Source organism: Micromys minutus (genome assembly GCF_963924665.1).
Source record: "Micromys minutus genome assembly, chromosome: 1".
NCBI lineage: Eukaryota > Metazoa > Chordata > Mammalia > Rodentia > Muridae > Micromys > Micromys minutus.
In genome coordinates, this window is record NC_137969.1 from 218427827 (window position 1) to 218440201 (window position 12375).

The 12375-nt window shown below is 40.3% G+C and overlaps 1 protein-coding gene across 1 annotated transcript in view; it reads left to right on the forward strand.

Moving 5' to 3' along the window:
* Positions 1 to 12375, forward strand: part of SLC38A6 (solute carrier family 38 member 6) — a gene marked incomplete at its 5' end in the record, with an annotated part of 59402 nt that overhangs the window by 31359 nt on the left and 15668 nt on the right. Inside the window, 3 exons of the mRNA XM_080927309.1 lie at positions 4218 to 4296; positions 10988 to 11070; positions 11482 to 11540. Coding sequence (XP_080783435.1) covers positions 4218 to 4296; positions 10988 to 11070; positions 11482 to 11540 — 221 coding nt within the window. The remainder of the gene's footprint in view (positions 1 to 4217; positions 4297 to 10987; positions 11071 to 11481; positions 11541 to 12375) is intronic.

Consider the following 12375-nt stretch of genomic DNA (forward strand, 5'->3'; position numbering starts at 1 on the left):
GACAGTGAAGGAACATTTTCCACCATGTGAATTTTTTTCCAGAATTGCACAGCTTAGGGAAATTACATTGTTTTATAGAGATTTTGGAGAAAAAAGTTTCTTTTTTAAAAAGAGATTTATACAGTTTGAGTTGGGCTAGAATTTTCATGGCATTTAGAAATCTAGTGGAAACACCAGGTTAATGAGCCATCTTGAATGAAGTAGTCATTATCCATGACTAAAGACAAGTTTGCAATAACATTGAGTCTCTCCCACAGAAAGGCAAACCATAGTGCCTCTGTTTGTTTAGGCCGCTGACTAACCTCTGAGAGGTTGCCACCCCCACCCCCAGTGCTGAGCGCCCAGTGCTATTTTTAAAACAGCTGAACGGCGTCCCAGCTTCATGCATGTTCTCTTGAGTGCTAACAACATGACTAATGGTCTTGTGGACTAGTGATTGTTTAGGCCCATACTCAGTCAGCTCTTTCCTTTCTTAAAGTTGTATGGTTAACTAACGACGAACGGAGAAACAGCTCAGGCTACTGGGCGAACACTAGTTCTAACACTTAGAGATATAGAGGAAGGGGGTTGCTTTTTGTTATTTCTTTGAGATTTCAGTGACATGTTAAATCTCTGATACATGCAAATAAAAGACTTTCTCTTGGCAGCTGTGCCTCTTCTGATGTGCAGGTGAATAATGACGGCAGAGGCTCCGCCCCCAACGGGTGTCTCCCGTGTGCTGCAAGCTTTGATCTTTATTCTAGAGACTTAGTTTCTTTGAGCCCAGCTGATGAACTCAGCAACCAGAAGTAGTTTGTTGCTTAAATGCTGATAAAAATAAACAAATAAAAGGGCTTTATTCTGGAGAGGGCTCTTTGACAGAGTTTTCTTATTTTTCTTGGCTTTGGCTGATTGCTTCTCCACCTGCCCAGAGCAAACTAGCATTTAATAGAGTGAGACCGGCTGTTTCCACCAGTACTCACACAGCAAATTAGTACACAGGACTGGTGAAATCGTGTCTTCCTGGCAGGTCAGTGTAGAAAAGATGTGCAAGGAACTTCCTGTCACATCAAATATAGCCAAGCATGTAATAGGTTTGCTGTGCCCAGTGTAAACAGCTGTTCTCAGCCCCTCGTCTTTCTCCTCTGTGTCCCAACTCATGGCTCCCAGGACGGTCAGGCAGTAGTGATGATCTACTACCTGCTGTTGCCTGATCAGATGCCTCTGTTTTGGTGTTTTCCTGATGGAACCATCCCTTTGTCACATGGTTTTCAGTTCCTGTGTTGTGACTAGGTTGACGGGATTCTTCATTTTCTTCCCAGGGTAGTTTCATTCACAACACGGGGAAAGAGTACCTGTCTGGCTGACATGGGAAACTGACTGGTCTAATGGCTGATAACTGTCATCCAGATGCATCCTGTGCACAGATCTTGGCTTTGTGTTAAGGAGGCCAGGCTGTTTGACTGTGACTTCACCCTGATGGGTGATGCTGATACGGCCATTAATTTGGAGGAAGCGTGTCGTATTAGTAGCCTGTACCGTGGATAGATGCCAACAAAAGTCACATACAAATTTTTGCTTATGTATGGCCTGTTTCTCCAAGATGTCTTATGGATTTTCTTATGCCATTAATAGAAGACATGGGACAAAAGACATGGTGACCAGTTTTCCAACCTACTGACCGACCTTTTGATTTAAAACAGTAGATATGTGAGCTTTTCTGCTGTTAATATTTTTTAAACCTTTCTCAGCTTACTTTATTGGCTGGATCTTTTGATGTGGCTGTAACTAAGATGTATTTCTACTGTATCTAGTCATCTTTTCATCTCAGTGTTGTATTTTATATGTTAAGGTGTTAGTACTTACATGAAAATTTATTTGTGGTTAAGAAAAAGTAGTTTTTAAACAGTGAGATTTCTTTGTTTTACTTGCTCAACCAGTGGGATTTTCCCCATGGTAGACTCTGTGGTTTTGTAGCTCTTAAAACACACCAGCATTCTCGAAGGAAGAAGCAGGGCTTTACATGTTTTATTATACCCGTGTATAACGAGAGGGCTTTTTAAAAAAAAAAAAAAAAAAAAAACAGAAACATATGTTTAGTGAGTTCATATTTCTTTAAATGCACATGGCTCTTTAGACTGGATTCTACTGAAACAGGACTCCCTTTGGAGAAGCAGAGCGAAGGCTTCAGCACAGGCGTGATGGACTGGTTAGCCAGAGGCTAATAGACTCCTGGGAAGAATGGCAGATTGTATGTGGGAAAGAAATACAATCTCACACTCATTGTAGCTTTTTTAAAGTTAAAGATCAAAAAAATAGAAAATTACTGGAAGCGATGGATGTCTGAAACTTTAGAGACGCAGATGGCGTTGGATGAATCCCAGCCCAAGGCCCAAACGAGCAGATGATAAAAGTGTTGGGTCGGAAGTCGTTCTGCACCCCTTGTTCTGTTGAGCCCCTTTGCTGAATGTACTTTTGTCTCTTTTGTTCCTTCCCCTATCAAGATACACTGAGGGAGTTTCTAAGCCAGCCTACATCACGTCTTGTATATATAGTTAGTCCTTTGGAAAACAAAATGCTGTGATGACTCCAAACCCTTGAATGAGGAGGTAAACATCAGCCTTCCTCTGTCCTGTGCCCAGCTCATGGTGTCTTTTCTGAGAAAAATGTAACAAGCTAGAAGACATTTTTCACATCCAGATGCTTTCAGCAGCCATACCTAAGGACTGTACACGTATCTCAGTGGCTTTTGTGAGCAGCCATGTTTCTTCTGGAGAAAAAGAAATAGTCATAAATTACAAGATAGTGATGCATGTTTTCATTGCAGAAAAGTGACTGTTACTTACCTGTTCTAAAATTACCTTTACCATAGGTGCCTGCTATTTTACCAAAAAGAAAAAACAGATTGTGTTGTCATGTGATTATTTCTCCTCCTGCAAACTCAGATGTCTCATTATTCTTCAGGGTTAAATCATCGCAGCATTATAAGTGCAGGGCTCCGCTACTCTCCAACACCCTGCCTGAGAAAGTCACTGTGCACCGTTCTCACTGTGCACCTCTCATCCAGCTTCCTCCAGACCTCCATTGTTCAGACTTGCCGTTCATTGGTGTTCTTAGTTTTTATAAGTCCAAAGAGAAAGTGGAATGTTTCCTGAAATATAAATAAGTAATAAAAGCAGTGTGCATGTAGAATACACCCTCCATTCTTCAAGGGTGGTTTTTTCATTGACTCTTGGGGGTGGGGGTGATCAATCTCTGGGGAAAAGATTGTTAAACTGAGGTGTGACTCCAAATCATCTGGGTTTCAATAGAGCTCCATATTCCCCTTCTGTATTTGCCTAATGAGTTCTATATCCCATAGCCATATTCAGGGTAGAAGGTTTGCAGAAGTGTGTGTGTGTGTGTGTGTGTGTGTGTGTGTGTGTGTGTGTGTGTGTGTGTGTATGTATGTATGTAGGATAGAAGAGGGTATCAGATTCCTGGAGTTGGAGTTACAGCTAGTTATGAGCTGCCCAGCAGTGCTGGTAGCCAACCATTGAGCATCTCTCCAGCATCAGAATGTGTGTTTTAATAACCACATAAGGAATAGCACCACTGTTAAATGTTATAAAAGCTAGTTATTTCTCATATGCTATCAGATAAAATCCAGATAGTGCTTCCTTTTGTTTCTGACACACACAGACAGGCTCAGATGTAGAGCTCTGGATCTGTAACAGGCTCTGTGCATCAGAGGAGCCTTAAATAAAGTTCCTGGTTATCCTGCTTATGTTTTATAATATGCAGCAGAGAGAGGAAGAGAACAAGGGACTTGGGCTTCTGAGAGAGAACTTTCTTCCTACTTAAATTTTAAAAAAGCAAGTGATCAGTTACTAATTGTACTTGTTTTGTGCTTGTTATTAAATTAACTTTTTGTACATTGGACAGAGGAGACAATTCGAAAGGGAGTTTTTTGCAAAGCTTGAAACAATTTCATTATAAATGGCCTGTTACAAAGTGCACAGTTCTCTTATCTTTGGATTTACAATGTTAACAAAGGTTATATGATGAACTTGCTGATTCTCCTCTACAGAGTCCTGTACCTTGCTCTCTGCTGTACATGTGTTTGGGATAGTTCATTGTGAGTTATCTTCTGTACGCTGCCTAAGAGCCAGAGGACATATGGGTTCCTGAATAGATTACTCTTTGAATCTATTTGAATGACTTGATTCTAATAGGAATTATGTTTGTTCTCTTTGCAGCTATGTCGTCTTATCTTCTAATTATTAAAACAGAGCTTCCTGCTGCTATTTCAGAATTTTTGCCTAGTGACCACAGTGGGTAAGAAAAAATGTTCCATTGTATCCATTCATCCACCCTCCCCTCCATTCATAATCTATTCATTCATTTGCCCATTGTGCTTTTATTAAAACCTAGTGGCAAGGGGAAGAGATATAATGCTTGTCCTCGGGATACCTAGAGGGCTGCAGAGTGGAGCAGCTATAGAGAAAACAGTGTGCACATGTGTGCATATGTCTGCTGAGGATCCACTGTGTAGGAGCATTGTGCTGCCAACCACAGAAGCCCCACTCCCTGTGCCCCCGGAAGGTAAAGGCCGAATCAAGTCTGAACAGATGTAGCTCTTAGGGAAAAGTTGAGAAGCGTCTAAGGGTATGAAGATGCGGGATACGGAGGAAACCTAGGATCTCTATGTGGGAGGAACATGGAGTGATCTCTGCTGTCACCTTTCAGCAAGGTGTTGTGACAAAGAATATGATGGTAGCCACTGTGTGAGTTTCATATTAGACAGCATAATATGGGTGGAAACTTTGCCTTTCTTAATATTGTAAATAAGGCTGAACCACAGCATACTTCCTTTCTCCTTTAAAAACACAGGCTCCTTCAGAATCTGTTGACTTAGCTCTTTTTATGGGTAAGGAACCCACATTCATTATGCCTTTCTTTTTGATATCTAGAACAAGACTTCCCTTTTTTTTTCCTAGAAAAATAAACTCTGGTTAAGCCTGCTAATTGTCCAGTTTTCAAACCACCACAAAGGACTTCCCTGTTTCTAGACTGGAGTGTTTGGTTGCTTTTCCCCAGTAATCAAACTTATCTGGAATGCAGAGGAAAACTTCAGACTTTAGTTTTCAGCTCGGAGAAGTTGGCTTCTCTTGAAGAAGCAGACACATGCAGATGTGTGTGTATGAGGAAAGTAATTTTCCATCTAAATAGGAACTGTCAAGATGACAGTAAAATGGGGGTAATAACGTCCTTCATGATTTTCAGTCTCCAGAAGGCATCCTTCCCGTGGTACTTCTTAGCTCATCCAGATCCAGAAACATGCTCCCCGACCCCTGGAGTACAGTCAACTCTACCTGGTGGCATTTTGATTATTGATTAAGTTCTGTTAGACATCTGACTGCTCTAAGAAGTAGTAGCTATGTGAAATACACTTTTTTTTTAATTTGTTGTAAACATCTTAACAACCATCTTTGTTATTTGAATTCTGAGAGAGAAATGTGTATATGGAGCTAAGAACTCAAGGCGATGTGAGGAAGAACTTGAAAAGTAAGGAAACATAGATCCCATTCATTCATGCTAGTTAGCCTCAGGCATCCAGCTCTTGACCTGCTAACTGTCCTGGTGCTTCGAGGGCACCAGTGAGGGCTGGGAGTGTCACTCTCAGGTAAGTGTTCACCAACATGCCCAAGGCCCTGAGTGAACCATAAAAAAAAGCAAAAACAGACAAGCCTTTTGAAAAGGCTTGAAAACCGCTTAAGAAGCTCATCAGTTAAGAGCACCAACTGTTCTTTTAGAGGATCTGGGTTCAAGTCCCAACACCTAGATGGCAGCTCACAACTGTCTTTAGCTCCAGTTCCTGAGGGGATCCGATGCCCTCACACAGACAGACATACATGCAGGCAAAATAAATAGTGCACGTAAAATAGATAAATTCATTAATTAATTAAAAGAAAAAGAGGTCGCCAATGACCTTATCTTTGTTTAGTTTCTTCCTTAGCAGAGTTACTATAATAATCAAATCAGATGGTACGCATGTGCCTGCTTCTGAGTGTGCAACACAGTCTGCCTGAGGAGAACAGGAAAAGTCCAGTGACAGTGATTATATTAAAGGGAGACTTCACTTTTTTTATTCAGATTGCCAGGAAGCTCAGAGTCAAACATGAATAAACTGTTAATCCTAATGGTTGTCATATGTCACCAGCTTGTTGTTTATCTTTTGTTATAGTTTTAAGTCCTGAATTCAGTGCCTCCTCGTAACATGTTTTAAGTAATGTTAATAGTGTTTCAGAGTGCTGAGTAGTGGGACTGTGTTAAAACCAAGGGCTGTCATCTGCTGAAACATTCTCTGCTTTAAATCAGCGGCCATGTCTACTGTTGTTTTCTCACTTGTTTCTAACAGTTGAAAACTCCTGTTTCACACATATTAGTAAAACCTTTGTATAAATGCTCTCTTTCTAGCACAAATGGGCTTTTAAAAACCGCATGCTTCAATTACTGTCACCGAGTTTCACCCACAGTGTGTGAAAATTGAAGTTTTGATGACTCATTGTTTTGTTTGTCCTGTATTCATTTATTTAGAGAATATATTAATCGCATACAGGGCATTAGTCTTTGAAGCCTAACCTTGTAAAGTCAGAGACCAATGTCGTGGTAATGAACATGGGGTATTCCTACTGGTGAGCTGGGTGGCAGTGTTTTTCACTGTGATCACATGATTTGATGTTTTATTTTGACGTTTGACTCACCATAAGTTTACTTACGATTTCTAGTGTCTTTATTTTTTGGGTTGTATGTAGGTATGGATCGCTTCAGGAGCTATGTCCCTTTCTAAAGATGCCGTCACTTCACTTTGTGTTCATATATCCTAACTTCCAAAACGTTACTATTGGCAATCCAAATCAGTAATACTTATACCAAACTCTTATGTTACATCTATATTTTTCCTAGAATAACTTGTATTTTTTAAATCTATGGCTGTTAAAAGTTGGGAGCTCTCTGTTAACATTTAATGGTCTTGTCAGGGGACTGTGATTGACACAATTAAGTTGTCCTGCATTTGAGTTACATAATTGATATGGGATGTGAGCACGATCCTAATTGAGAACATACGATACTCTTGTTCCATTCTATTCGAGAATGAAATTAGAGCAACTTATAAATAAATCTGGTTTTCATTAAAAAATGGAAAAAACATCTGCGTGCCAAGCATTTGCAATACAGCTAAGGATTTATTCTCTGTGCTTCATAGTTGGAGCATTTTTATCATATAGGATTAAATCCACAGATCAAACAAGTTTTCTAGGAAGTATAAACCTTTTACTCTAATTCTTTTGGCTCAGAGAGAATGTATATTTAGGTCACGGTAGGAAAACAGGAGTTTGGCTAGGTAAGTCTTTTTTTCTCCTCTTAGAAAAAAAAATTATGTGTAATAAATTTTCCTAAAATCTTGGTTTGTAAAATAAATGTATTTAATATGTACTTTTTAAGACTGCTTGTTGCCGGTTTGTATGCTCTGGGCTTAGGCTTAATCTCATTGGTTCTTTGGACAATCTCCATTGCCAAACACAGTGCAGTTGTCTGGGACCTGCCAGTGAAATGGGAACTCACTCCCCGTGTCTTACTATGTGGCCTTTACTGATAATGAATGAATGATAAAGAAACCATTGTCTTAACGATTGACTCATAGTAACCAGACTCCAGGTCTAGACAAACTTTTCAAACAAAATCCTTTTCATATTAAGATTTTAAGTTCAGTCCTGAAGAAAAAGTGAAGCATGACCTTGGAATAGTAGAAGGATCATCTGGGGAAAAACAAAACCAAACCAAAAACCCCATAAGCTCAGACTTGCTGCTGGGACTGCGAATTCCGCATCCCTGCTGCGGAGAGCCCATGGTCCCTCCACAGAGATGAAGATGCTGGACGGGCTGACCTGAGCCCCCTCCAGCCCAGCATTCCCCAGCTCTGCAAGTCTGATGCCTTCACGCCAACAGTCAGGGCTGGGTCAGTCTCCACTCTCACAGATATATGGAGGATTGCATTTTCTGCTCCCACATTCAGCCATACCTCAGGATTTCAAAGTGTTCCTTTAATCCTATGCAAGAGGAAAGTTGTGGTCCTATGATTTAACACACATCCTTTTACACAGCTCCACCTCCCTGGTATTTCTTTCTTTCTTTCTTTCTTTCTTTCTTTCTTTTTTCTCTTAAAGAGTCAGGTTGGTTTGTAGCCATTTTTATCTTTCTTTTCTTTTTTTCTTTTTTGCCTAGAACATTGATCATGTGCTGTACCCTCCTTACACATATTCAGTATACAATGCCTTGTGGTTATCCAGCAGGAACAGCAGTGCTAACAGATGGAATCTGCTCAGCTACTCCCTCGGGGCCATTTTTCTACTGGCACTGCAACTGTCTGGGTCTGATACTGGGTCCCAAAAGGAAAGACATTTCAGACATGGGGCCCCGGGCTTGCTGCCAGTTTTAGAGTTTAGTTGCCAGGTGTTTCTTGGGAAGAGTTATTTTGAAGTTGCCATTTGTTTTTTTCATTTAAAAAGAGTGATTAGAAGATGAACATGTTGAGTATCAGTTTGTTTATTCTGTGGTTGCTTTCATAGTACTTCCTGCACAGCAGCCACTGAGGGGCACGTGCAGATGTAGCTAGAGAGCACAGCATCAGCCCTGCAGAGCAGAAATACTTGTGCATCTTTGCATTTGCAAAGATGGGAGTCAGCAGGGCAGGGGAAAGTGACCATGAAGCAATCTCTGCTGCTGCTGCTGCTGCTGCTGCTGCTGCTGCTGCTGCTGCTGCTGCTGCTGCTGCTGCTGCTGCTGCTGTGCCTCTTGCTCTCTTAAAGAGGATGTTGTCACTACCCAGCAAGAATGAGTAAAGGTCTACCAAAAGGGTGTCCTCACAATTACACCAGGGTGTAATGGTACGCACTGAACAATGGAGCAACGGGAAATTCTCTGAATTTGTCAGGGCAGTGGGACACTGGCTACCTGTTGTGTGCAAGAGGACAGTTTATCACTGGGGGGGGGGGGTTAGGTTGAGTTGAAATCACCTGCTGAACACCATAGGAATCCCCTTTGGTCTTTGATGTTTCCCGGACCTGTTCTATCTGGGTTTTCTTTCTTTCCTTTGTTCATTTTCCCAGACAGGGTTTCTCTGGGTAGCCCTGGCCATCCTGAAACTCACTCTGTAGACCAGGCTGTCCTCAAACTCAGGTATCTGCCTGCTCTGTCTTCCAAGTGCTGGGATTAAAGGCCCACACGACCACCGCTACCCAGCTGGGTTATATTTCCTTACATTGATACACCTGTGTTTATATTTATTGTTTTGCTGATATTCTTGGTTAATGAGTACACTTTAGATGTGCTGGTTACATATTGCCATTTCCATACTTTCTGGTTACATATCCCAGAAAGTACTAATTAGACAATAACATAGTAATACATGTTGGACCAATTATATCATATCCTTGACTATTTTACTAGCTTAATTTCAGTAATCTCCGGATAGATACATTTAACTAGCAACTGTTAATAGATTTCTCTTCCTATATATTTGCTAGTTGTATTTCTATCATGAATTGTTTGTCTTTTACATTTACATGTATTAAGGTCTTGGGGAATTAACTTTACATTTTTTCTATAGTTGTATTAAGAAATTAAAATTATATGTGTATCCATGTATTACAACCATTTAATAATAGCCAGTTTTTATACTCTAGATATATCCTTCTGACTTTTAAAATATATATTTATATTATTAAAGGTTTTTTATATTTCATATCTATATTATATATTTATTATATATAAAACATTCTTATATAAATATGTATGTATTGTATATGACATATCAAATAACATTTTGTGTATATTTTATACACATACATAAATATGGACATTTTATACACCTCTTTTATATACACAGTGCATAAATAGTGCATATGTATAAAATATGTGATATAAGTACACTGGTTTTGTGCCAAGTGCCCAGCTCTTTTTTTTTTTTTTTTTTTAAGTCGGGTTCTGTAGATCCAATGCAATTTCTCACGCTTGCAAAGCAGGCACTTTACTGACAGGCCCCCATCAAACACATGCTCTAACACACACCTGACGAAGCATTCTCATCCTCATCCTCATAGCTTTTAGAGAAAAGGTTAGCCTTTTAAACTGGTGGTTCGTACTCTTCCAGAAACCCCGAAGAAACGTAGAGTAACACGAGGAAAATGACTCCTTCCTTGCTTTGTCACCCAAAAGCAGTGAAGCTCCTGCCCGATTTTAATAATAGCTGTGTTTTTTCTTCAAACAGTCTCAGAGCACACACACTCACTCTTTCCATTTTTCGAAGGGGTGCTACTAAATATTTGCTTCCAGTTTTCATGATTCCTTTCAGTTTTAATTATTTTAAATGTTCTCAATAAACATCGTTTTATAAAAGCCTTTGTTCCTATTGCTGATGTTTTTGTTGTTCATGGTATTGTGTAAATCTTATAGGGCAGAATTATTTGAAGACTCTTAGCATCTATTGCCAATTGCTTTCCCCGTGGGAATTAGTTGAGTTTTAGCTTTCAGCAGTGTTTGGTGTGCCTCAGTACGCCACACAAATAGGGCTTATCTCATTTTTAAATATTTGTTATTTTGGTAATTGAAAAAAAAAGGCATCTCATTGTGCATTGTGTGCTTGGTTTGGTTTAGGTGTTGTTTAGAGACAAGGTCTCGCTATGTAGTCCAGACCAGCCTCAAACTGTTGATCTCGCCTTTGTACTGAGTTATAGGCTTATATCAATAATATTTTAATACATTCCCTAAGTTCATATTTATTATTAATAGTGCAAGGGTTTTCTCACAACGTTAACAAAAGTGGGTTTTTCTCTTTATGAATGATCCTTGTTCCCCTCTGTCCCTCTGCCCTTCCCTCTGTCTCCTCCACCCCTTCTGTGCATGTGTGTTAGAAAAGACATGAATGAGCCCTGTGTCCTGTGCCTAACAGTGTTTTCCCTGACAGGTCTTGGTTTCTTGATGGACAGATGCTGCTGATCATCATCTGTGTCGGCCTCGTGTTCCCTCTCTCACTGCTTCCTAAAATAGGTGAGTCTGAAAGAACTCACGGTCCACAGAGACTGAGATGCTGTCGAGCCTCACAGTACCATGTTTTTAGAGGAGTAGTGCTTGTGGGTCCTTTTAAACTTGGCGTATTTTCGGTTGCTCACCCCTGCCTAGCTAATGGATGACTTGGCTTGTGGTAGCATCTCCGTCTGCCCTGCTAAAATGAAGTCATTACAGCAGAGCATTGAGGAGCAAGCCTTCTGTCGCATTGTACCGCTAGTGGCAAGCCAGTTCCTGTTCTGCTGTGCAGAACTCCATAATGATCTGTGACAGACGGGCCCTAGGCCCAAACACCAAGCTGCAGTAGAAAACATGCCCGAGGTGCATGGCTTTGTTTGTAAGTCCCAGTCACTTGCCTTATAAATTGCTTTTTATTTTATTGGTATTTTACAGGCTTTCTTGGCTACACAAGCAGTCTATCATTTTTCTTTATGGTGTTCTTTGCTCTTGTGGTAAGTTTAAAATATAACACATTGCTTATTTCATCAAAAATGCAGCGGTGTTAGTGCCGTCTTTAGCTGCTTTGCACTGGGTACCACAGCCCGCTGTATGTTATTAACTGCACTGGTTTTTTAATCATAGAATTAATTATCAGTCACAAGATTGTTCATTTTGTTCACTTTAAAGAAGCTTAAAGCAAATTTAGTATCTTGTAGTTTGCCAGAAAGGGAAACACAGCACTTGCCAAGACTCTGGGTAGAATGACCCCTGGGCCGCTGGAGCACTCTGGAGCACTCTGGAGCACGCCGGAGCACTCTGGAGCACGCTGGAGCACTCTGGAGCACGCCGGAGCACTCTGGAGCACTCTGGAGCATGCTGGAGCACTCTGGAGCACTCTGGAGCACTCTGGAGCACTCTGGAGCACTCTGGAGCACTGGGCAGTCAGATAACCAGCGCCCTGAAGCCTCACTGCACTGATGGAATTATAGTTTGAGACTTGGTTGGAAAGCTCTAAAGAGAGCTGGGATATGAATCCAATCCTACCCACCCTGCTCGTTCAACACAAAATGATCCCATAAAGATAATATTGGGAATAAATGTTTATATAGCACATGGCAGTTTAACTTATTTTATATTTTTAAAATAATTTAACTTAGGTTTTTTAGTTCTCCTAAGAGAGATTCTTGCATATAAGATTTTAATAAACTTTTTCCTTTGCACTGTATTTTATTTCATATTAAGTATTTCAATGTCAAACCTTACATAGGATAATATATTTTTAATATTTGCCAGGAATATGTATATTCAAAGTAACCTTTTTCTTAGCATTTAAACTTTCTCCTAATT